We start from the raw sequence: 27,957 nt of genomic DNA, 5'->3' as shown, positions 1-27,957 counted from the left end.
ATTATACATAATGTATGCGCTGTAAGCTGTATTATTTTTCTATGCTTTGATGATATTGATGATTTGTGCATGGTGGAGGATTATGTAACAGCTGCCTGTTAGAAGAAAAAAAAACTACGCCAAATTTGACCTTTGATTTATGCATAAAAGAGGGTGATTATGATGATACCAAGTACCGATGCAGGTATTTGATCCAGATACTGTTAATGTTCATTATTCACATGTGTTCAACTGTGTTTTCTTTTATAATCAGTACTGGATATATCCTCAAGGGGCAAAGCATTGACATTTTCCACTATCCCAACACAACTTTACTGGGTGAGGTTTTTCAGTAATTTAATTCTTCCAGCTTCGTAGTCATCTTCATCCACATTGACAAGCAGTTTAATGGCTTCATGTCCAACAGCTTGTTTTAATGATTCTGTTATAAACACACCCTTCAGTGCTTCAAGAAGGGAGCCATTGATATAGTCCCGCCAGAATGCATCAAGATACGTCAACTCTGAGAACTTAATGTCACAAATTATAGACCCAAGATCACGCGATTTCAGTATTGTACTTGCTTGTGTAAATTTTTCAAATTGGCGCTCTATTTGCTCTGCTTTATTACTGAATATATTTCCTTGGAGGGCATTGTCATGCTGACAGTACTCAGCTCGCACTCTCAACCGAATATCTGGAACAAAAAGTAAACATGTCTTTAGGTTAGTGTACATGACAAATTTGCCTCAAATTTACATTATACTGTAGCTATAGTTATAAACTCGGAGTGTAAATAATTTACTTCAATGTACAGTAATGTAAATTTCTGCTAAACACTCAGCCTTCCTTGCCGTGCCCTCACACGATAACAGTAAGAACATTTTTACTGTAGAATGTTTGACATTGGGGGTCATAGTTCTCAAAGTCAATCAAAATCAACATGGCATCGTCAGTCACAAAGCGAGTTAACATATCAAGACGCACTGGAGAAACTTGGATATTCACACTTGAAATACTTTCAGAGAAGAATAATTATATGCATGATAACAGGCCATGTGATGGAGCCATTTGAGCTCCTTCGACTCACAGCTACATGTAGCTAGTAGACTATACATGGCACCATAGACTAGTAAGCGAATACTATGGGCATCACAATGGCCATGTTGGGTATTGATTTCATCCAACGACGTCATTTACAAATGTCCAAAAAACGCTTTGAAGCTTTAACAAAGAAAGATAGGAAAGGTAAATTACTTGATTATGACCATAAAAATACATTTACGGGGTCAAATTTGCACTGCAGTGTACATGTATATGTGTTGAATGTTGAGTGATCTTACACTGAACTGTATGCAAATCATACGATAGAGTAAAGCCCAATTCTATGACATCACATCATAAATAAGTGATGGAAAGGGAGATACAGCGAGCGATGAGAGTCATTCTTGCCTGCGGCACTCACAGTTCCTATAAGTGCGCATTAGTATTCAGTGCTACAGAGTGAGGTGACAACTTTGTTTTAGATGAAACGTACGAAACCACCCCTAGCATAGTGTAGTTCCTGACACACTGTATTCAGATTTTACACTATGTTATCTTCACACAGTCGTCTAGTCAATGTAATTACTCTCGCACAGATTTCTGTGCTCCCCACTACAGTGTTCATATAAACATGATGATGTCACATCACGGTCCCCACATGATTTTAGCAACACTCTAAGATTAAGTAGCAATATATATTACTTAACAAGTACAGGAAACAAGGGATAGCCCAGAAATACTAGTAGCACACCCTATTGCAGTCATAACACAAGTCTTCTTCACTGGCCCATGATTTGCTGAAGATGGCTATGATTTAGCCAAATTACGTTACATAAATGATTTATGCAAACTAAGTGAAATATCAATATTTGCACGTTAATCTTTGTGTTTGTGAGTCAGTCTGTATCTGTCTGTCTGACTGTGTGTGTGTGTGTGTGTGTGTGTACATGATTGGAATGTTTTAATAGATTTCCTAAACCTTTTCCCACACCTCAGCAAAGACACCAAGTCTCTATGCATTTATTGTGTTCCTGTGGCTCCTAAGTTGTTGTACAAATACTGGATTTTACAACAAATATGGATGCCATTCATTCCATCAATTTTAGCAAATATAATGGGTATTCACTGAGTATAGTGCTATGATCACAATAGCTATTGTGGAAGGAGCCTTATAAATCATGTGTAACTTTACTATAATGAATAGCCTCACAAAAGGCAGAGCCTAAATGGGGTTACCACAATAATGGGTTCAATGCATCTGTCAATCCATTTGCAAACACCAATTTCAATTAAACTTGGCACAAAGGCGAAGGAGCCATGGAAGACAGTGCTCGCCAGTGTTCACATGGGAAATTCACAAACCTTGTGATGTGACATCATCCTATCCCTTTGAGTGAGAAGCATTGTAACGATGTGTAGCAACCTTAGACTACAGGGTTACCTGAACCGAGTTATTTATCAGGCATCTGATCAGAGAAGGATACCCTCAATTAGGAATCTCCATTCCAAATATCAACCTTTTGATCAGCATGTGAATTATACAGTGCAGCTCACATAAAACATCACCTGAGTGCGCGCATCACAAACGGATCATTCTTGCACACAGGTACTCAAATCAATGTGTAGAAAAAAAAATGTACTGTATATAAATATTCTTATTTATATACATATTTTTTTTTAAAATCATACATATTGATTCGAGTACCTGTGTTCTTGCACAATTGAGGTGCTAACTATGCATTGATGCACTGTTGTTGTTGTTGCATCATCAAAGCATCTGCATCGAACAATGCTTGCATCTCTGATACAAAATAAACAGCACTTTATGCACACATGCTTTGTGACTTAGTAATAATCATGTACTCTGCTATCTAAATGCCAATAGATGCTATGTTTATAATGAGCTGCTGTTAACTTGATGCACCGTTAATGAGATGCTCTGTGGACACCTCAAAGGTGCAAATTGAATGCTGTTTACATACACTAATCCCCAAGAGCATTGTTCATGAACTTTGCCTGCATGATGCTTTAAAGATGAAAGCATAGTACATGCACAATATCCCATTATGCTTGACCTGTACTGTATAGAAACCTGATTACATTGTAAAGGCCTGCATGACTCAAGAGCAGAATCACTCAGCATTAATTTTGAGCCCTGTGCTTGTTACTGGTAATCACACCAATGCAACTCATTTCGGTTGACCTTTGACCTTTTGTCATAAGACGGATAGTTGTACTTGGTAAATACATCAGGCAGTGTAAATAATGTTTCCACCTTTACAGTAGAAAATAATCTCTCAGAGAATGTTATCACAATGTTTTCTGGAAACTGGATGCTTAATGGGTATTGGGTAATTATTGCATATCACTATGATGATGCCATTAAAATTTATTCGGCTATGCCTTTATCAGTTAAGTCCCTTCGACAATGAATAGCATCATCATAGAGCTATACAATAACCCCCCCTAGCATAGTGTAGTTCCTGACACACTGTATTCAGATTTTACACTATGTTATCTTCACACATTGTCGTCTAGTCAATATAATTACTCTCGCACACATTTCTGTATTCCCCACCACAGTGTTCATATAAACATGATGATGTCACGTCCCCAAATGATTTTAGTTTAAACAGACTGGAGGTGGAGTCCTTGTTGGAAATTTGCATATCACAATTCATAGTCAAAACAGCTGTACCAAATGAATATTAATGAGCCATTTGTGATGGAATACTACTGACATGCGCTGTTTCCACTCAGCCCACCATGGGGTTGAACCACATTTAACGCCTTGAGTAATGAGATTGACCTGACAGTAATGTGTGAAGATAAGTGTAAAATTGGAATATGGTTTGTCAGGAACTAGACTACCAATGGCACAACAACCCAATATAACTTCAAAATCATATAGCAACCTTCACATAGCAATCTTCAATGCAAACATACCCTCTAATCATATTTGCTGATGACTCAGCCATGATTGGGTTACTCAGGGGTGAACAAATCATTTTGTGAACTGGTGGTGCCCAGACCAGTGCCTTAAAAAATCCAGTGGTCCTGCTGAAAGAATAAGTGGTCCAAGGTCCCACTAATGTGAAACATTAAATCTTGCCTATGAATCAGTATATTCAGACGTACACCACACTATACAATATCTTTAATTACCCACAACTCTCTCTGATTGGTATGCTTGGAGGTTCCTTATTTAATAACTTCTTCAATAATCCATACTTTTCAACATTTTAAGCATAGTAATTAAGTTTAATTAATATGTAGCAAAAGTATGCTTAGGAATCAAAAATAAAGTTCTAAATTTTATAAAATACCACCAATGGCGTTGTAGCACAACTGTACAGTTTTTAAAAATATTTATCCATACGCTAGTCCATGCTAACAATAGGTGTTCATTTGCTGAATAACTATCCAGTTGCCTATCCAACCATGTTGGTATCTTTACAATAAATGCTATCATTTGGCTGTTGCTATGGGCATGGTCATGTTGTTAGATATATTTGCATACATTTGTGTATGTTTTGTGATCCCTTGTGGAAGTTGTGTATGAACTCCTGATATTGTCTTTGCAATATATGTGATCATTTGGCTGTTGCTATGGGCATGGTCTTGTTGCTAGGCAAATTTACATACATTTTTTGAATGTTTATTCAATTGTCTATTAAACCCCGTTATCTTTGTGAAATACACCACCGTTTGGCTGTTGCTATGGGCGTGGTCATGGTTACTAGGGTATTTGCATACATATTTTGAATGTTTATTCATTTGTCTTTCTATTCCTGTTATCTTTGCAATATACGTGATTATTTGGCTGTTGCTATGGGCGTGGTCTTGTTGCTAGGCAAATTTCCATATATTTTTTGAATGTTTATTCAATTGTCTATTAAACCCTGTTGTTATCTTTGTGAAATACACCACCGTTTGGCTGTTGCTATGGGCGTGGTCATGGTTGCTAGGGTATTTGCATACATTTTTTGAATGTTTACTCACTTGCCTACCAAATGATGTTGTTATTTGACCAAAATATACTGCCATTTGGTCGTTGCTAAAGGGCGTGGTCATGGTCGCTAGGGCCAATTTTGTCAAAATGTTTTGAAGAAAATCTGCAGAATAACAGTTTCAGAAACATATCGCCAAGTTTCAGACTCACTGACCAAGTACTTTTTGAGATATAAGTTTTTGACCAAAAATGAACATTCTTACACCTAATTTGCATATCACTCATGGAATCATTGTATGCTTAATATATCTTCTTCCATACATCCCTAGATGCATTCCCATTAAATTTCAGCCCAATCTGCTCAGTAGTTTTGGAATTATAGATTTTAACCAAAAAGACACATTTTTAGCCCTAATTTGCATATCACTGATGGAATCATCATGTCATGAACAAATCTTACTTTACACCCCCTTAAGAATGTTCCCACCAAATTTCGCACCAATCTGCCCAGTAGTTTCTGAGTTTAAGTTTTTTGACCAAAAATCACATTTTTTGCCCCAAATCACACACCTGTCATGCGATCATTTTGACCTCCTATACTACTGAACCTCAGTTCAGTTGTGCTAATAAAAATGTACTAACAACTAAATTAAGCATGTGCTGTGAATAAAACACTTTTCAATGTCAAAGTGTCAATAACTTGGGTAGTCAGTGTGTATGATGAGTTTTAGTATGTAAATTTCTTTTGTCATACCTATTCAAATAAATCTATATCTTTGGCAAAGTCCTAACAGGTGCATATATTTTCCTTAGTTTCGTTGCAAATATTCTGCATGTCTTTCAAGAAAATCTGCTGACAAATTCCTAAAATTGCTACTCCTTCTACAATAAATCATTGATACCATGAAAATGGGTATTCAGAAACTCATCAGTGGCAATTCTACGCTTGCCAAATGGAAAAAAAATGTTTTTACAAAACCCACTGGTGAGATTTGTCTGACTTCAAGGAGATGATGTCCAACACTACAAATCAGAGAGAGTTGTGGGTAAAATGTTGTACAGTGCACCACTTTTAGTTGAACAATATCCAATTTATAATAATAAATATAAAGTTGACATGCTTGGTTTCAGTCAATTGACAATACAGTAGACCCTTGCTAACTCGCGGGTGTCCGGGTCCATCAAGAAACCCGCGACTTAGCGAGGGCCGCGACTTAGCGAGGTGCTCATTAAATATTCATAACCACACATTAACACACGTCACACGTCAGCTTTTCTTCATTCTTCAGTAATGTGCTGGTGAAACTAGTACTGTACATGTTTTTATGAGTGCAAGTTCATGGGCGATATTCATTTTAAAAAAAGATACGCACGAAATCAAAGTTTCAATAAATCTCTTCACGAACATGACGGTATGTATTCGAAATTTATTGTGATGGACGCATGGACGTAATATTGTAACAGTCCTGGGGATCCAAGGTGACACCCGCGACTTAGCCGAATCCGCGACTTACCGAGGCGCGAGTTAGCGAGGGCCCACTGTACTATTCTATTTGTAATGGTTATTTTTGAGGCATCGACGAAACGAAAAACCTTGAATGACTTCACTTGGATCTTACGAAGGATCAGAAATTTGACAGAAATATGCGACAAAAATTAAGAACATTGGAAAACAGTATTAGTCATGGTTCAACAGTGCTGTAGGACGACAAAAGTTGTACTACGTTTTGTCAAACTTGTTGGGAAAACCCAGACATTTGCAAACAAACCATCACAACTGTACAAAGAAACTGACCACTTCAAAGTTGATCCTATAAATTCTCACGAAAAAAAAACTAGGAACACATAAATTGCCTGACTAGAGGGGGTCCGTGTGACGTATCCAGTTAAATTCAAATTCGCCAGTCCTCCAGGCTTTTGCAAATATCACATTACAGTACTAAAAAAGATACTTTGTTGACTATCTGTAACCTTAGAATCAGACTGTTCATTTTGTGTCATGCTGGTCAGTTGTTTTCCTATAAATCCATAGCTCAAAAGATTGACCATTGTCCGTGTTGTCCATTTAAAACTTCACAGCCATTCGCATTTCAGATCGGGTCTAAATTATTTACGAGATGGGTAGCCACACAGCAAATGTACTTGAGAAATGGTAGCTTATTTGAGAGGTAGTGTAGACAATGACCTCCTATGTTTACAGATATAGTAACAGATAAAATATGGTGGGAAATGCCTTGGCACATACCATTTCTCTCCAGGGTTGGTCTTAGCACATTATTTTTAGTTACACCTAAATTACATGTTTAGGTGAAAATGAAACAGGTGGTGTATATTTTTGATCGCGTAATGTTTTATCTATTACAAAGTAAATGATAATAAGCAGTATAAATGCTCAGATTTGGAGTGCATTTGTGTTATGTGTCTAACAAGCAATCCACACACCCGAAATGGAATGAGCCACTACGAAAGGATGTTTACATTTGTTTGAAACTTCAAACCCAGGCATCAACATACATGTGCACACAACTGTGATTCCAAGTCAACTGTACATGACCAGCATATTGCAGAAAGCAATGCAGGGGGACTGGTATCGTCAACCCATGTAAGTCATTGGAAAAACCCACAGGGGCGTGTATTATTGCTTAGATTTCCGTTTTCTTAGGAAAATATCATACGAATCTTGCTGCTACAAATGTATCGATCTATAGTACTACGTATACTATAAATATGAGAAGGGTGGTCATCTTCCGGGTCATCTTTCTTCGTAACCTTTCAAATTTGAATAAAACATGCACATTTGCAACAAAAACATACCTGCATGAAGAATATGTGCCAAGTAAACTTATACACTATCACTGGGGGGCAAAAATGCTTTTGTAACGATAAAAATAGACCTTTTACAATGAGCGGGCGCTGTATAAAGTCCTCTGTATGTCAAAGGCAGGTCAAATGACATAGCCGTCTAATGTTCACTGCTGATTGGCCAAGAAAGAGGCGTTGACTAATGACGTCAGATTACCGCTACATTTCAAAATTAGAAGCACGGCCATCACTAAACCCGGAACCATGGATCTCGAAAAGTTTACGACAGCTTCCTGTTGAGTATACTTATACGATTTCCAATACAAATGCATTTTTACTGTGTCAAACTGTGAATCTGTGTATACTGAAATTAATTTCATTTTTGGTTGCCCATGAAGTACTGATGCTTCCAGGGGGATTTGAAGGTCTTATTGTCGACAGCCATATTAGACTAGAATATCACCATCCTGGAAATGGTGGAATGGAATATTAGCTCACATGTGACTGTGAATCTGACACTTATGGAAGCGTATTAGTGCCAAGTTGTAAGGAAAAAAATAAAATTTAAAATCTCGTAATTACGAGATTTCAATTCTCGTAATTACGACTTTTTTCTCGTAATTATGTCTTTTTGATTCTCGTAATTACGACTTTTTTCTCTTAATTGAGTTTACTATTCACGTAATTACGAGTTTTTTCTCGTAATTACGACTTTTCGATTCTCGTAATTACGACTTTTCTATTCTCGTATTTACGACTTTACGATTCTCGTAATTACGACTTTTTGATTGTCGTAATTATGAAATTATGATTTTTTATTGTTTGTTATTTTTGAATTTTTGAATTGTTCAGACACGAATCTTATCATTTTGATGTACTAAGCAGCTACTATAGAGTGTTTGACACGGTAACCGGTTTGTATGATTTGATTGCGTTTTTCGTTTCTTTAAAAAAAATCGAGTGCATTAAGACAGCGAAGAATATTCTTTCATTATATGTCGGCAAAATGAATCAATAATGGATTTGAAATTGAAGAAAAAAGTCGTAATTACGAGAATTGAAATCTCGTATTACCAGATTTTAAATTTTATTTTTTTCCTTACAACTTGGCACTAATACGCTTCCGTAGACATTTCGTTTCCAGAGAGAGAAAATATATTTAGGCTGACTCGGTCCACCATAAATCGCCAAAAAGATTTGTATAAACCATGAATACGTTTTGGATCGAAATACGGTAAATTTGATGAAACAATCCCTTTTTGTTTGGAACGCGGAAGTCATTCCTTACTGTAGCTATGCATCTAATCTTCAGGTAAGCTAGGGGGTCTTTTTTACGTAGGCGTAGTTCGAGCAGCCAATCGGCAACGAGCGGGTTATTCAAAATAGCTAGACGTACAGAGGAGTTCATACAGGGTCGACAATCGATGTCTTCCCTTCTCTCTTTCCCTATACAGGTAGGAATATATATTCAAAAGGTTGTTATATTTAGTCTGTAGACCTGGAAAACAACAATCTATGCAATATTACACGCCCCTGTGGAAAAACCAAGATGACAGTCAATGATTGCTATCATGGAAGTAACTGAGGTTGGCAAAAAAGATGAAACCTTAGTTATTCACTTGCTCAGTGGACAAACTCTGGTAACTTTAGCAGGACAGCATGAAGTTTGTGCGTCATTTGGAAGACTTCATTTCATGAAAGCGGTTCTACTATAATTTGTATAAATCATTTGAAGCTCCTTTATGAATAAAAACAATAATACAATCAATGCTGACAGAATGATAGCAAATAAAATGTTTCATTTGATATATTTGAATTATTATACAATGAAGTTATTATCCTTGTCTTCCTAATTTTTGTGTCCCTAGACCGGTATATCCCTATTAGTAATGATATGAGCCAAGTGTGTTGAGTGTTATATCCTGTGATTATCACATTGTTGTTGATTCAGTGAAATAAACTACAATGTAAGGCCGCTACTATGATGTATTCAGGCACCAGCAGCCATTCAACTGTCAAAGTTCATGTCCCTCCTATTCTAACAGACATCAATTTCCTATTCACTTGAACAATACACTGTACCTCTATAGCATATATTGCTGGTTTGACGTCGGAAGTCACCTGATTATACTTTATGACCCATCGAAAGGCCATGCAAGGCGTGTAGTTTTAGCTCCATCGCGATCGTATTTCTTGTTTGTTCACATTCAGCTGTTGCTGTTCCTACTTTTTAACATGGTTATTTACAGTTTAAGGTACTGGTCCGACGGACCAGACAAGGTCAAATTTGTGTGGTCCGCCTCAAAAAATCACTGGTCTCGGACTTCGGACCAGTGGATTTGTTCACCCCTGGGTTACTAGATGATGATGATGATGATGATGATGATGATGATGATGACACCAACTACCCTCATAAAATAGATCACTTTGTTGAATACCGTGACCAAAACCACCTAATATTGAATGTTGCTAAGACCAAGGAAATGGTAATTGATTTTCACAAAAGGCGATCCCAGCTTAGTCTCGATCAAGGGTGTTGAGGTAGCCAGAGTTGACAATTATCAGTATTTGGGGCTTGGCTTAGACTGTAAACTAAATTGGCAACACCATATTGATATTCTTTCCAAGAAGCTTAACTCTACTTTGTACTGTTTAAGAAAGTTGCAGTCTTTTAATGTTAATCAGGATATACTTTCGTTGTTTTATGGAGCTGTCATAAGTAGTGTTATACGTTACAGCATTGTTTGCTGGGGTGGAAATATTACACAAAATAAGAAGAGGTTGGATAAATTGATCAGCAGTGTTCAATCTAGGCCGCGCCACTGCGCAATTTGCGCTAAAAAAATCTGAATGCCACTATTTCTAAAGTCTGTGCGCTTTTTCGGGCGCAACAATTTGGAGTCCGCATACGCCCTATCTATACAACATTGATAGGTCACAAGCTTTTCGAAACTCGTCGTAATATACCTCATACTGAAAATTAATTAAACATCCCTCTTTGTAACTTCACATGTATCTATAAAAATGCATATAAACGATGTAACTGCAAAGGTAGTCGGGTAATTGGGGCTGAGGTTAGTCTACATCTCAGGTAGCGTGTAATTTTGTGCCATGTGCAAATCACATGCTTTTCATTTTCAAAATGGACGGTCACAGTAAGTACTAGCGTTGAGGGCCACAATGGTGAAATGCCAGTGGTTGCTCTCTGACTTTTTACATGTACCGAAGAGGAAACAGTTTCAGCCGATGCAGCCTGACAGTCGAGGTATCAGCATGCCAGGACGAAATGGGAGGGAAGACAGACGTTGGGTCAACATCGACTCATCATCTCCAGGTAGGTCGGCAATGGCATTTAAACATTGTTTACTCGACATTGTCCCACTTTTATCTCCCAAATCGATTCACAATAAAAAAAAGTTAGTCCATCCAGAGTACGAGAAATGTTGTGCTTAGATGGACTACGAGAAATTTTGTGCCTAGGTATTTGATAATCTGGTGAAAATCAGAAGTCGATGTTTGCATTTTGAAAACTTTTCCGAAACAAATGTTATGGCAAATATCCAATTCCCTGTGAGACAGATCATTTTAAATATTGGTATATTTCCTTTTAAATGTTATGCCGCATGTAATGTAGAGTTAATGCCAAGAGATAAATTCACAGAGTAGTAAATCGATGAAGAGGCTTTCTTGGTACAATTAAACAATGTAGTGTTTTTATTTTCGGTTTAGTTTCAGTTGTAATAGAATATTTGCAATCTGTTTCCAATTATTTATAGTGGCAGTGTAATTATGAATATTTTTTTTAGTCCTGTCATGAATTTGATGTGAATTAATTTTGCATTACCTTTATCAGGTAGAGAATTAAACTGTTGATAAATAATTTTGAAACTTATGTTGTCTGTACCAGGTTGTCATTAGTCTTTAATAATAATATCTGTCACTGTGGGCATCATGTGAGTGATTGTAGACTAGCTTTGTGCTTTAGTGCCATTTTTTTCCGTTTTTGGACATGACATATCATTGACCAAAAATATATCTTTTATTTGTTTCACAGTCATTTACACATAATAAAGAGTTTGAACGAATGTTTTCTTCTTCAGGAGAAATGGTTGGCTATATGGCATTGGCTGTATTTCGAGGAAAATGGAATGTTTTGCCGGCTCTGCAAGGAAGCAAACAAAAAAAATCCATTTACCATAGGTGAAGGATGTGTCTACAAAATATATGTAAAAGGATTTTGAGGCACTTTTTTTGGCCATCCTGGAGAGAAACCTTCATTGCTACTTTAACTTGCCTGTAATCATATGTCATGGCTCTTCTCTACCATATCTTACTAAGAAGAAAAGAAAAACACTGTAGGTAACAGTGTAGTGTGTTCAAAGTTGTCAAAGTTGAAATAAAAATATTAAAAATATTCACCTGACTTTTCTTCTTCTTCCCCATAATGATATACTTCCAACTTCTTATCAGTCATCTGGTTAAACAAGTCTGAAGAAATTTGCTTTTGGCGTGTCCCTGCTTTAAAATATTTATTTTCAATGTAAAACTTTCATGTTTTCATAGTGGAACATTTAATTAGTGATATTCATCATCTTGAGAGTCCTGATTATTCTCTTTCATGGTGGACAATGATGACCATCTTTTTTCTCAAATGGCCCCCTTTTCGCACAGGTAAGGGCCCACAATGGCCCTCCTTTTTGGTATCCTAGATCGAACACTGGATCAGTAAAGCAGGAAATGTCATTGGAAAGAAACAACTTAAGGCTGATGAAGTTTTTCACGAGCGAATGGCAGACAAAGTGTTGCGCATAATGAGGGATGAAACAAACCCACTGAGAAAGGAAATCAATGTCGGGAAAATTGATAGGAGTGGTAGATTTAGACAGTTAGCTTCTTGTACTACCCGTTATCATAATTCATTTATATCTTAAGCCATCACACTCCTTAACAAAACTTTTAATAGAAACTAACAAATCTTTTTTAATGTGTTTTGGTCTGTATTGTTAATGTATTTATATTTCTTTTAATTGCTACACATATTGTTTTAGATTATGTTATTCATAACAACACTGTATGTACATTTTACTGTTTTAACTCAATTACCGAAAAGGGACTCAATAAAGTTTTATCTTATCTTGACTGGGGCACAATCATGGTTCATATCTTGGGTAAGGACTTAGCCATTTAAAAACAAACGTCAGAAATGAGGTTTGAACGGGTAGATTCCAAGCAAGTTACTCAAACCATTAATTATTTAACTGCCAATACTGAAACTTACCACAGGTAAATTTTTCCTTTTCTTTCACCACTTCTTCATTTTTCTGTGTTTTTTCTGTTTTACTTGATTTCCTTCTACGTTTTGTTGGTGGTTCTTCACTCATACTTTGTGCAGACAGTGGTGGTATTTCCCTAGAGCTGTTGGGTTTTCTCCTCACTAAGATATCATTGCTGTCATCCTGGCTTTCACTAACACATGATGTATCATCCAGGTATTTATCCACTGGGTCAGGACAAACTATCACATTGTAACAAAAAATACAGAACATTTGAAGTGCATGTAGAACAGCATCTTTTTAAAAACACAATATTCTAAAATAATATTTTGCTATCTCTTAGTAGGGTTCCCAAACTTTGGTTTAAAAAAACCCACTAAACATTCACAAGCATGTCTCATGCAATATTTCATATGCAGCAACACATTAAGGGTATATTTTTTCACAGGAACACTCAAGTCAAAGGAGGCTGGAAGGGTCTCACGTCACACCAATGTGACCATTGAACACTAGAGCATACCTCGATGACCTTCAGGCGAGTACCTCATGTTTTAACCATTTTCTTACCATTTGCATCATTAATGTTTCGTTCAGATGATGTTTTCGTTGTTATGACCATTACGCTGATCACGCAATATAATAATTATGCTTCCAGTTTTTATAGTGAGTGTAAAACAAATAAATGTTGGTACTCGACAACATTTGTAGGCAACGTCTGAACTATTAAACTAAAGGGAAGGGATGGAAGGGACGCAGCCATGGAAAATCTTACTTCCGTCTTTTTTATTAAAGGAAGTAAATCATAGACACAGCGACTTTCAAATCCATAGATTTTGGAGTACATTTAGTGGACACGTAACAACAGATCGTTCCGAGACAATACTTTGTCATGGCCCACCTATCCATGAACAATGGACTCGCCCACATTGACACCATGTGTACGTGTTTACATTGCATCATGTGTTGTCTTCAAGTGAAGCTTTCCCACCCGATCTCTGTAAGTTTGATCATGGTTCGCTGGGTACCATTTTCGTTTCGATTAGAATTCAATAATTAATCAGGTTCGTTGGCTCACTTTTCCATCATAATATTTCACAATAAAGACAAGATAAATACACTATGTGTTTCATATATTATGTTGAGTCTATATTTGAAGTTGTGGTTTCTGTGGTGAGTTTTTACATTTTCAAGCATATTACTAATTTTTACCCAAAAATTGCATTTTTTGTCAATTTTCACATAAATTTTTTTAACTTTAACAAACAGTCAAATATAGTCATTTTTTTCAACTGTAAATGAAACTTGAGTGCATAAACTAAAAAAGATTCCCTGGGTTTGCTTAGTTTTTCTATCAATGTCTTGTAATAATCATCGAAAGTTGTATTTTTGTATTTTTTGCATAAATTAATGTCTCTCACACTTGTCGATGCAATATCTCTCCGTTCCCACAAAATTTTCACAATCTGGAGGAATTTTTTTTCGGTATAGTGTCTCTGAGTAGTGTCTACAAATTTGAGACACCTTGGACGGTCTGACGCCAAGCTAAATAAATTTGAACTTCATAACATTGAGAAAATGGCAAATTTGCATAATTAGACCCTTTCTGCTATACAAAACCTCTCAAATTGACAGACACTTCAAAAGCTGTTTCCTGTGACTTGCAATCCCTTTGTTTAACATTGCCATTTGGTTGTGTATAACTCCTTTGCTACAGACATGGAGAAAATGTGGTATTTTGGGATCGAGGGTCATGGAACGTGGTGAAAGAAGATACACAGTCAACAGATAGTTCACATGTTTGTTTCGTGCAATAAAGGTGTTGCCTCATTAATTAGTCGTCAATGGGGCGGAGACTTTAGATAATCTTTTAATTAGTATGCATACCGTTCTCCATATGGGTTCAGACTCAGACCACTAACGTCAGACCAAAAGAATTCCCTATAGTGGTCTGACTCGATTATGGGCTACGTTCTGATTTCAAGCCATATTCCTGCTCGTGTATTTGGCATTGGTACGCAATTGTTGTTGGTGTTTCATTGAAGACACACAATAAAAAAAGTCATTGAAAATGACATATTCCCTGCTATGATTGGGTTTTAAGGAACTGGCAGTTTATGTTGTCATTTTCAAACCTGGTTAATGTTGTTTGGCCACATATGGTTGTTTTTGATATCACTACTCTGATCACGCAGCAACACTTGTGAACCTAAATCAAACAGACTTAGATATGTTGTGTCTGCTTGTTCGACATGGAACATGCCTACTCTTCAAGATGATGTCATGGAATAAACCACTCAACAATAAAGGATGGGTCGGGTACGGGGGGGGGGGGGGGGGGGGGAACCTGTTCAAGCATGTCTGAGTTATGTCTTTGGACATGAAAACTACGCCAACAAAACGGCTGCCAGGCAGCCATATCGGATTGTATCACGACGAAAATGGATATGCACATGTATGTCATAGAACACTGTGCTAATACCAACTTTGAATGAGATCTGTTAAAGCATGTCTGAGTTATGGCTTTGGACATGGAAAATTCGCAAACAAAATGGCTGCTAGACGGCCATATTGGATCATATCACGAAACAAATTGACGTGCATATGTATGCCATAGTATGTTGCCCCTGTACCAATTTTGAAAAAAATCAGTCCTGGCATCTCAAAGAAACGGCTCTGGACGGACGGTCGGAACCCAATCCATAAGTCCCCACTAAAAAGTGAACCTTTTCCCTGAAATTAAATTTCCACATCACGACACTGTACGACATCGGGAATTTTATACAAATTGTAAGGAGTGTTACAAAACTACGGTATAAATAATGGTACTTGACGAACTCACATCAATAGTTTTTCTTCCACTCTAGGACAGCCTGTGAGTGACGTTTTATGATACTCAGTCATAGTAGACATTACCTAATTTCTTTAAAGTACTTGTACCTTCAAAATCTGTTTTATAACTTTAATAGTCTTGAGGATCGCTCGATGCCAAATTTTTGACGGATTTGTCGTTTACATTTAGACATTGTCATCGTACATAGCTATAAACAACGCTACGTATAATACTACAGTACATGTGACTCGGTGTGTCGAAAGTTCGCGAAGTGATCAAGCCGTAGTTGCCACAATTTATATGACCTTCACCCTAATAATATAATATAGTATGTGAAGAGGACATTGTCAAAATCCACCAACGCGAAAGTTCAAAGCTAGTCTAAGGCCATGTTGTAAAACCCGGAAATCGCCGATGCAATGTCACGCATATGACAAGAACTCTCAAGTCTCAAAGATAGCGTGGTTCATTTTTGATGCTCCAACTGTGTTGATTAAATTGGTTTATTAATAATCATATAACGATTAAATTTTTCGATTGGCTAAAACAATTAGCCTGCAATACTGTTAGATATTCGAGATTTGTCTGTTTTTTACATGCATGATACTTGTAAACCGTCATCTAATACATCGCTGGGTACAAGGCTGTAGGCTGTACTGTAACGTTTTAGCTGATGCACTGGTCAAAATCCGGGGTCAAAATCAACATGCATAAGTCCGGGTTGAAATTGGCGATTTACATGCAAGGAGGTCTTTTTTACTTTTTATTGGCTTATATAACCAAATTTATCGAGTTTGATTGGTTTTGTACAACAACCTAGTCTTGCTGCTAGACGTTCGGGCTTTCTTTCGATACTATAAGCGAACGAAGTTCGCAGTGAGGGCTTGCCCGAACAGTCTAGCTAATGTCATTTTCAGACCGGACATTCCATTGAGATTAGTGGGTTGGGCCATGTATGCATATATATACTTAAATATATTCAATCTCTGCATGCAGGTGTTGACAAACACATTTATGTCATTACTATGTCTTATCAGTTTATGGTAATTGTGTTTGGTGAGTGTGTAGACGTTGTCATTCACACATTTTAGTTAACGCATTGGTGGTTATTTTCACAAGCCCCTCCTTAAGATGAATATGCATGAAAAATTAGCTATTGTCCTCTGTTTGTGCTTGTCGCTAATACGGTTCGCAGTTATTTATATCCTGATGACATTTGCTAGACCTCGGATGTTCCATCCTTGATAGCGATGTTCGGGCGTGTGTCGTATTCTATCGGAAGAACATCCGAGGTCTAGCTGATAGACTAACAACAACCCAGCTGAGAGATCATGTCACGTCAGTGATTGCACAGAGGCCTACTAGCTATGTCTCATTTGCATATGTAAAGACATTCTTCTGAAATCAACGTACCTGTCAATCTTCTTTATGTATGCAAATCTTAAATATCTGTAAATTCAAAACCTCATCACATAGCGAAATACATCCGCAATATGCAAATTACTCATGAATATTAATGATTAAGGTATAAAAGCAGATGAAACAAAGACACAGTGTCATCTCTTGGTCAGAAACCTAGCTTGAGAGAATGGAAGCTACTCGTCAAACTGCAGCACGTACAGCCACTTCAGCAGCCACACCGAATGTTACGGCTACCGGCGAAAGTTTTGTGAAAGCGCATATGCCCACCCCAATGCCAAGTACTAGTCAAGCTAATGCCCAAGTAGCAACCAGGCCAGGCAGTGCAACACAACCCCTGGCAGCTGCACCAAGGGATGCTGTAGAAACTGCAAACTCTCGCACTCAGGTATGCATCTCCTCGTTTTCTTTAGAAGGGGTCCATTAGTACGCATTTTGGTTTGCATTTTGTCGTACATGAATTTTGTGCATTTTGGGGTGCTAGACGTGGCAGCAGTCTCAGTAGCCTACATCTAACCTCGCCAGGTGTTTCAGGATGTGCGGATGGGTGTGGCCCACTAGTTGTAGGTATTAGGGACACCTTGTTGGCTTCCTACACAATGCTTTTGCTTTAATTCGGGTAGATTCCAGGCTTTTACGGCATGTTCAGGCAGAATAGTGGTAGTTGTTGTTTAGGTTTATTACTACATGGTGAGAGGATGAAAACCATTCGTAGCGAATAGTGTGTACCATGGAATACCTGCACACCCACCCTCAGACGCACACACAAACGTATACATACACACACAGATATGCATACCTTTTACACTCGCGTTACTCCCATCAGTTAGGAGGGTTTGACATATGTGGACTGCTAATGTATATCATGATAAGAGGGAGAGAGTACACATAACGTGTTGGCAGTGTGCGTGGAAGTGTGAATGAGGATAACATTACGAGGTATAATACAAGTTCAGAATACCTGTGCATAGGGTGGGGTTACTAACTTATTCATACACTGGTGTGCACTGCCCACGTAGATACAAGCAACACTCTGGGGCACCCTTGGTATTGATAAATGTCCCGAGTGCCAATTTGAGAGCATCGTAGTTACTAATAGACGAAATGGTTGCCAATTGAAGGGCACCATAAGTATTGATGTGATACGAGTGTCATTTGGAGGTGCACCGTTGGTATTTGAAACGGGTGTCATTTGGAGGTGCACCGTTGGTATTTGAAACGGGTGCCATTTGGAAGTGCATCGTTGGTATTTTGAAACGAGTGCTTTCCGAGGTGCACCGTTGGTATTTGAAACGAGTACCATTTGGAGGTGCACCGTTGGTATTGATATTTGAAACGTGTGCCATTTGGAGGTGCACTGTTGGTATTTGAAATGAGTGCCATTTGGAGGTGCACCGTTGGTATTGATATTTGAAACGTGTGCCATTTGGAGGTGCACCATTGGTATTGATATTTGAAACGTGTGCCATTTGGAGGTGCACCGTTGATGTTTGAAACGAGTGCCATTTGGAGGTGCACCGTTGGTATTGATATTGAAACGGGTGCCATTTGGAGGTGCACCGTTGGTATTTTCTGACACAAGTGACCCTTGGAGGTGCACCGTTGGTATATTATTGCCTAAATGAGTGCCAAAAAAAAAAAAAAAAAAAAAAAAAAAAAGCCAATTGTAGAGCACCACTGGTATTGATGAATGATACGAGTGTCAATTGTAAGGCACTGGGGCATAAGTATGTATAAACGGAATGGTACCAATTTAGAGCAACACTGGTATTGATGAATGATACGAGTGTCAATTGTAAGGCACTGGGGCATAAGTATGTATAAACGGAATGGTACCAATTTAGAGCAACACTGGTATTGATGAATGATACGAGTGTCAATTGTAAGGCACTGGGGCATAAGTATGTATAAACGGAATGGTACCAATTTAGAGCACCACTGGTATTGATGAATGATACGAGTGCCAATTGTAAGGCACTGGGGCATAAGTATGTATAAACGGAATGGTACCAATTTAGAGCAACACTGGTATTGATGAATGATACGAGTGTCAATTGTAAGGCACTGGGGCATAAGTATGTATAAACGGAATGGTACCAATTTAGAGCACCACTGGTATTGATGAATGATACGAGTGTCAATTGTAAGGCACTGGGGCATAAGTATGTATAAACGGAATGGTACCAATTTAGAGCACCACTGGTATTGATGAATGATACGAGTGTCAATTGTAAGGCACTGGGGCATAAGTATGTATAAACGGAATGGTACCAATTTAGAGCAACGTTGGTATTGATGAATGATACGAGTGCCAATTATAAGGCACTGGGGCATAAGTATGTATAAACGGAATGGTACCAATTTATAGCACCACTGGTATTGATGAATGATACGAGTGTCAATTGTAAGGCACTGGGGCATAAGTATGTATAAACGGAATGGTACCAATTTAGAGCAACGTTGGTATTGATGAATGATACGAGTGTCAATTGTAAGGCACTGGGGCATAAGTATGTATAAACGGAATGGTACCAATTTAGAGCAACGTTGGTATTGAGAAACAACGAGTGCCAAATTTTGAGGGCACTAGCTGTATTGACTATGGAACGAGTGCCAGTGGAGAGCACCGAGTATGTATAAAAATGAGTGTCAAGGGGATTGATAAAGGAAAAGAGTACCAGTCTCAAGTCTCTGTAGGTATTGATGTGCAAATTTCCAGAATGAAGGTTTAGGTACATGTGGATATGAACAAAGGGCGAAAATGAAGTACAAAACTAAATGAGTGTTATAAGGTACCCGTGAATGGCTCTATAATAGTTGAATGTATTGATCCGAAGTTGGTGTGTAGTTTCCACAGAAAAGGGTTTCATAGTCACTATAAGCTGTGGATGCAATGGCACTATTATGGAGACCATGCCAGCTAATGGAAAAAGGGGAGAACATGGAGAGAAAGGCTGGGTCCGTTACTGTGGAAGAAGCCATCCAAAAATTACTGGAAATTGCTCATATGCCGTCCTTTACATCCCGGCAACAAATATTGAATGCTTTAAGAACACTTGTAGACTGAGCAACAAGAGTAGCCGACCCTAAGCTGGCCCGCTTTAGAGCGGTATTAGCACAATTTGAAGCAAATGATTTCGGTGATGATGCAGGACGATTAATTGTTTTACTGTTAGGGAACAAGGAAGAGGAAGTGATAACATCTAAAGTATCGAAATTCATTAAAAACACCCAGGGTGGTAATAGCACTAGATTTCGGCCATACTCATTCGGCAGAAGGGCAGGTTTCAATTTGGGACGCTCAAAAAGAGATATGAGATGTTAGAAGTGTGGAAACTTAGGTCACTTTGCTAGAGAATGCAATAACAAACCCGATGAAAATTAGCAAGTTGTTCATATTTTCTGAACATGCTGTAATATTGAAAACATGTAAACCTGAAGTGAATTGATATTTCAATTGAGAATAAAAAACGAATGCAGAGGACATGTGACTTGTTTGTCTTTTTACACCCCGACACCCCTGACAGGGGGGCCTAAAATAGGCCCTTTGCTTTTAGCAACCTGCCATTCGCATGGTCCTGTCTAGGGGCACCCCTAGTATATATATCATTTTTGTTTTGTCAAAAGGTTAATTGGTACTTTTGGTATTTACATTTCAGTTTCATCCACCTCAATGGGAGATAGAATATCCAGTTAATGCCAAGGCCAGAAAACGACATGATTACGGCTGGGTGACCATAGGGGGCGCCCCTCGACAGGATAAGGGTAGCAACGACCTGCCTAGTGTTGAAACGGTCGCTTGTGGGGACAGTTTTGCAACTCCTGATCACTTATTCTCTCGAAACCTAAAAAGAATTTAAAGCTGGCGGCGGCATATCTGACTATTTTGTTCATTTCAGAGGTAGATTTAAAGGCCAAATATATGACAACGAGGTGCCACAGCCCAGACTATTCAATAATAACGTGACGTGCAAGGAGCATGGTACTTTTATAGCAAAAACTATAGTCGATCGAATTTCATCAGGAGCTGTATCAGTCTAGGGCATTGTTGGAAAGGATCCACCTCCACATATAGTCATGCCTATTACCAATCTGATTAAAATCCGATGTGGTGAAAGCAGCTAGATGTCCTTATTTACCTCTATTCATCGTGTTGTGACGTTTGTTTTGTTCGGAGTGATCGCCGCCTTCCCACATCTGAACCAGTGTAATCTTCAATCCTGTTTGAATCTCGCGCTCTTGAATAGCCAATCAGGGCGAGCGTTACGATGGCAGCTTCAAACACTGGAGAAATTGAAATGGATGGTTTGCAAACAGCAGGACACCATGTACCACTTCCCATTAAAGGCCATTCCAAAGATTAGATCGGATGAAGTAACCATTTTCACTGGGTAGCAACATTGCAATTCAAATTGTAAAACATTTAACTGTCTCTGCAAAACATAGTTTCAATTAGAAATTGTATTTACCAGTTCTCATGTTTTTTAGCTTTCAAGTTATTTATGTCGAGTCTAAATATTCGCACCTTCCGTAATTTATACAAGTTGATTTTGACTGTGACATCGCACCGCGACAGTGACGAACACGTTGACCACGCCTTTGACATGCATGTTTCAACTATCATCTACAAACATCTACAAATCCGTTTGGAATTACTAAACTATTGCTGAATAATTATTTCAGGCGACCAAACTTTTCAAACGTTAATAGAAGGATTGAATCAACATCAGTCGAACGAGCAACTTGTTGCTAGTGCCGAAATAAACATTCGCAATACCACGCTATCTACGACAATTTAGTCCAAGTTTAGAGGTCACTTCACGTCACGTCAAACATGTGACATCTCATCGGTAATTTCCAGATTTACATTCGTATTAGTTTCACGTTATACACCAACATGGCCTAACTTAGAACCTTCGTGTAGGTGGATTTTGGCAACGTCCTCCCCACATAGTCTATTCAAATCAATTATCATGAAGGTACGTCCTTTAAAAGTTGCGACTACGATTGAACGATCGGCTCTGATCATGTGCACGTACCTACTGTGCCTTCATTAACTTTCGTTGACAGACAAGATCACATGACGTTACCTACATGTACGTATACGTAGTGGAGTGCCGTATTTATATTTGTGTACTATGAATCGCAACGTGTCTAAACAGCTACCCGTCTAGTCTAGAATTTGGCATTAGGTAATCCTAAAACGTAAAGCTATATAGGACGTTTTAAAAACCGAGAGTTGTCATACAAGTAAATGAGGTAATGTCAGTAATGACTTGCTTGGGTTGTACGCTTACTAGTATCGATCCTAGTTGCACGAAATTGGTTGACACGTGCGTTCGTCACGTACCATCATTTATAGTTGTGATGACCGAACAAACAAAAAAACAGTCTCTTGAATTCAGGAACTTCTGTTTAGGTGTGGGTGAATAATAAAATCATGTTTTCTCAGCATTCAAGTGGTTGTTTTTGTCATTCATTAGTTGTACATCACTCCCAGGCCAGCTGGGTTACTTGGCCATACGGTTATTTTAGAACAACATGCATCTCACTCCGTGTATGTCGGCAAAGTTTCTGACTGTCATTTTCAAGAGTAGCAAAATAGCATTGCCTCTTTTGATTCAATCTTAATATGAATTAAATATCCCTGTAGTGATTTCGACGCACGCGAAAAATGACAATCTTACCCCCCCTCAAGGAATTACGTTTGTATAATAAAATAAAATGTATAAAAACCATGTATAATAAAATAAGTAGTTGACTCGCTCATACACACATGGTGCCATTTCCTTGAAGTCGAAAGTCTGCCTCAAGATCAAATACACATGATGATAAAAAGAGTGATTACGGCCCGGCTGGGTGCCTACTAAAGGCTTCACCGTGTATATGACAAGAATCCCCCTGCCTGTTAGACTAAACATGATAACTTTAACTTGGCATTAAGCGACCCAATGCGTCGGTGGTGGCAACTGTATCTCTAAATGATTTTGAAAGAAACGTGCCGATTGGTTGAGAAATCCTTACAATATTGTCCACGTTCAATGGGATTGTAGATCACACCGGTTCAGATGTGGGAAGGGGGCGATCACTCCGAACAAAACAAACGTCACAACACGATGAATAGAGGTAAATAAGGACATCTAGCCGCTTTCACCACATCAGATTTTAATCAGATTGGCCTACTACGGTAGAGCCGACAAAACCCAGAATGTGTATTGATATGCGATATCTTAATTTGTGGATTAGGAGTATACCTTTTAAGTTAGACATGTTAATGGAAGTCTCTAGATACCTACAACGTTATGACTACCATTTTAAGTGTGATGATAAGAGTGGCTATGACCACATTTTGATTAGGCCGTCAGAAAGAACATATGCAATATACGTGATCATTTGGCTGTTGCTATGAGCGTGGTCTTGTAGCTAGGCATATCTACATACATTTTTTGAATGTTTATTCATTTGCCTCAGTGTTTATAAAACATGCATTTCATCGTTCATTGACATAACTCACGTATACATGGTTTATAGCCCTCAGTAAAGAATGTTCAGTTCACTTCAGGGATAAGGTTAAGACTATCCATGGATATTTAAAAGTCACTTCACATCCATGATTGCACGTCAATAACTGTTAGGCGCAGCATGTAAGTAATTGGCCCAAAACTGACCAAGTACGGGCAGAGTTACGAGCTTGCAAGTCTCAAGTACGAGTGACGTCTGAATGTATATATACGGGTGACGTAACGAACTCGTAAGTCTGAAATACGAGTGACGTCGATTATCTGAACGCTTACGGGGACATGCATTTAGTTCGGATATGCGGTCAGTTCGGATATGCGATCTGCATCGAGATGGGACGGGCGGGGTCAAAAGGTCGCACTCATACAGAATGAACGTACACGTACGCTGCATATCACACTTACACATGTTACATGCACTCTCAGACAAATGAAACGTACCGTACTACATAGAAACCTTTTTAATGAATTGTACTTATTTAATACTAAAACTAAATAAAGAGTTGAATATTAATAGGAAAACGAATTGAATATGTGTAGAAGAAATCAAAAAACGTATTTACAAGAAAGATGACGACGTGGTGGACAGCTGATAAGAACGCATTGTTGTCATGGTTGCATCTATAAACAGTGTTCACTAACATGTAAATGTAATCAAATTGTATCAATGTGTATAAAACGATGTGTCTGCAATTTAGCCACTCAATGAGAAAAAAAAAAAAAGTTCAGAAAAACAAAGTCAGGGGTTTCTATTTCATTGCACGGCTGTCTGCTGCTTTTCTGTGTAAACTACGGAGCAATAACTGGGTAGGTTCACAATCAGGCTGCGACTCTAGCCATAACAAACACGGAGAAAGCATAGCTGCCGCGTCGCCGTGCAATGGTACTGGTTCACACAGGACATCGTTTTCGACTTTATCTTAAAGGTGATTCAAAATGCTCACATTCACTATCGCTAATTTGCTAGACGACATGTTTGTGAAATACATTCTGGTTTTAAAACTTTTCAAAAGCGTCTGCAAACACCTTAAAATGACCCCTTTTCAGTCACTTCCCTTCGGATTTACTTCGAGAGTTTTCGGGTATTTCCGGTCCCACCTAGACCACGGGATTTTATGACGTCATAAGGGGTACACGTTAGCACTAAGACTATGACGAGCGTAGTCACTAGGTGAATAAAACTCAACAGCATTGTGAAAAAATACATTGCTAGTGGTTGTAACAGACATCAGTAAACAAAAACTACACTCTACATGTCTTATTAACCAACATTTACCGATATTTACTCACACTTTCTCACTAATTGGCAGTGTCTGTGGGTATAAATGCTAAAATATTATATCCCCATATTATGGCAAAATAAATCAAAACGGCTCGACTAGTTATATATAAACACTTGTAATGTCGCGTGTTTCACATTCATTGACTTTTATTTATCTGATTTTTTATTATTTGCCGACAAGAAGCATTACGATACCGTCGTGACGTTTTGATGGCATCCCCGGGCCAAGGACGGCATATTCGTACTCGCGTCGCCTTTTGAACAGTGCATTTAACAACAACGTAAACATATTTCATCTCGAATAAATATACTAGCTATTAGAATACCAATGGGAAACTTCAAGAAGGCGTATCGGGACATGTGAATTACATACCTCGGCACAGGGGCAAGTATTATTGCTTAGATTGTCGTTTTTTTAGGAAATATTGTACGAATCCTGTTGCTACAAATGTATCAATCTCTATACTAGTAGAAATATTAAAGGAGGGTGGACATCAGGGACATCTTTCATTAACCTTTCAAATATGAACAGAACATGCACATTTGTTCAACAAAAACATACCTGCATGAAGAATAGGTGCCAAATAAAGTTATACGATATCATTGGGGCAAAAAATGCTTTTGTAACGAGAAAAATGGACCTTTAACAACTAGCGAGTGTTGTATTTAATCCTCTGCATGTCAAAGGCAAATCAAGTGATGTAACTGTCAAACGTTCACTGCTGATTGGCTGAGAAAGAGGTGTTGGCTAAAAATGTCAGACGACTGCTGCATTTCAAAATCAGAAGCACGTCCCTCACTAAACCGGAACCATGGATCGCCAAAAGTTCTTGACAGCTTCCTGGTGAGTCTACTTGTACGATTTCCAATACAACTGCATTATAATAGTGTTAAACTGTCTATCTATGTATGCTGGAATTGATTTCACTTTTGGTGGCCCATATTACTGATTGTTTCCAGGAGTTTTCTTTACATAGGCATAGTTTTGAACAGTCAATCGGCAACGAGCTGATTATTCAAAACAGCAAGACGTACAGAGAGATTATACAGGATTGTGACTCAATGCCCCCCCCCCCCCCTCTTTTCTCCTTACAGGTAGGAATGTGTAGTCAAAAGGTTGTTATATTTAGTCTGTAGACCTGGAAAACAACAATCTCTGAAATATTACATGCCCCTATGCTGTCCACGATGATTATGTAATTTTTTTGTTAATCATGAGATCACGTCTAACCTGGATGCCTGGTTAACCACTAGGGGGCGTTTGAGGATGTGCATTGTACATGCTGACTATTAGATTGTAGGTTATACTTTAATAGGTTATGTATTTGCACACAATTAGTATTTAAATAAAACATGTTTCAGAAGGTTGTTTAGGGATACGACAGAATATAATCTGCGTCTGAATACAGACTAGATTGCCGACTGTTATGTGAAAATGTTTCTTTAATTTTTTTTAATAAATGGAACAAATCAACATCATTGTGTACATGGTCGACCGTAGCTGCAATAACTGTAGCGTTTGATGTGATTAGAGGAATTGTAGCGTTTGATTCGGGTTAAACATCGGAACAAAAAAGGGCACAGAAACAGACGAAAAAGCCCTCAAAATCACATCAAACGCTACAATTATTGCAGCTAGGTCGACCGGTCCAAAAACAATCCAACATTGGCAACAATCGAAGTTCTAAACGTTACGCCACTATATCGATGTAACAACTGCAATTTGCTCAGTGCATACTAAATTGCTATATATTGCCATGGTTTCTTAGTGCATGTATATATTTGGTAAATATGTTACCTGTTTTTCTCCTTCGCAGAGTTAGATATGGAATTAAATCGTGTCTTGAAGTGATTCTCACCAATTCCAAAATGTGGTTGAAGTTCGATGCGTCACACATACCCTTCTTTTCCAAAGCCAGGAATAAATTGTAACCGTCTAGAATTTTGGCTTTCTCTGTATCACTAAGAGCCCTTGGATAAAAAGCACGGAATATTTCTAGGTCTCTCTGAGTAAGCTGATCGGCTATAATTCGAAACATTTCATGAAGGGAACACATTCCCTTCTGTATACTATCGGCAGAACAACTGTCCGCCATCTTAGTTAATCGTGCTTCCTCTTTCACTGCGCAGTCTCAGTCTGATCGGCGTCGTTCACAGCGTGTTCAATGGGTTCTCGTAGACCCTCCACCATGTACCAACGCAACGTTGGTGAGAGTCTTTGGTTCAACCATAGGGGGCAGCGAGCATGTAATTGATTGATTGATTGATTGATTGATTGATTGATTGATTGATTGATTGATTGATTGATTGATTGATTGATTGATTGATTGATTGATTGATTGATTGGTTGGTTGGTTGGTTGATTGATTGATTGATTGATTGATTGATTGATTGATTGATTGATTGATTGATTGATTGATTGATTGATTGATTGATTGATTGATTGATTGATTTATTGATTGATTGATTTATTATTTGGTTGAATGATTGATCGATTGAATGATCAATTTTTGTGGTGCAATATAACTTATTTTGTGTGTGATATTGATCAATTCACTCATTGAGTTTTAAAACTATTTTTTTCTTTCCCTGGCTACTTTGCTCTCAGCTGTATCTCAGACCACTAAAAGACTGAGGCTGTATGTAATTCTTTCTTTTCTTTATTGACTAAATAAAGACGCCTTGTCCATTCTTAAGTCTCCCCCTGCGCTTTTATAGCAGGCGCGCACGCGCGTTGCGTGCACTTCCCCCATACTGTTTCAAGTTATCTCCCTACTTTGAAACTTACTGAAACCCCCAGGTTAACAATTATATTAACCATAGACCCTCCACCTACTTCTAATATTGTACTTTATAAT

General features: G+C 38.1%; 1 protein-coding gene across 1 annotated transcript; it reads right to left on the bottom strand.

Annotated features, from left to right (window-relative positions):
* Positions 1 to 311: 311 nt before the first annotated feature.
* On the bottom strand, positions 312 to 27,195 carry LOC144444768 (death effector domain-containing protein-like). Its single transcript, XM_078134299.1, has 3 exons — positions 26,898 to 27,195; positions 13,056 to 13,292; positions 312 to 676 (listed from the first exon to the last, which is right to left on the bottom strand). The coding sequence occupies exons 1-3, from the start codon at positions 27,193 to 27,195 to the stop codon at positions 312 to 314; spliced, it is 900 nt and encodes a 299-aa protein (XP_077990425.1).
* Positions 27,196 to 27,957: the final 762 nt, after the last annotated feature.

This window comes from Glandiceps talaboti, chromosome 13, assembly GCF_964340395.1.
Source record: "Glandiceps talaboti chromosome 13, keGlaTala1.1, whole genome shotgun sequence".
Classification (NCBI taxonomy): domain Eukaryota; kingdom Metazoa; phylum Hemichordata; class Enteropneusta; family Spengelidae; genus Glandiceps; species Glandiceps talaboti.
The sequence above is the reverse complement of the archived record's forward strand: the minus strand, read 5'-3'. Positions and strand labels throughout refer to the sequence as shown.

What these genes read in the sequence shown, in the direction of transcription:
- LOC144444768 (XM_078134299.1), bottom strand. Translation starts at nt 27,195, where the DNA reads ATGGCGGACAGTTGTTCTGCCGATAGTATACAGAAGGGAATGTGTTCC. An exon ending in TCTGCGAAGGAGAAAAACAG is followed by an intron (nt 13,293 to 26,897) that starts GTAACATATTTA and finishes ACAATGTGATAG; the next exon opens with TTTGTCCTGACCCAGTGGAT. An exon ending in AAAGGAAAAATTTACCTGTG is followed by an intron (nt 677 to 13,055) that starts GTAAGTTTCAGT and finishes TTTTTGTTCCAG; the next exon opens with ATATTCGGTTGAGAGTGCGA.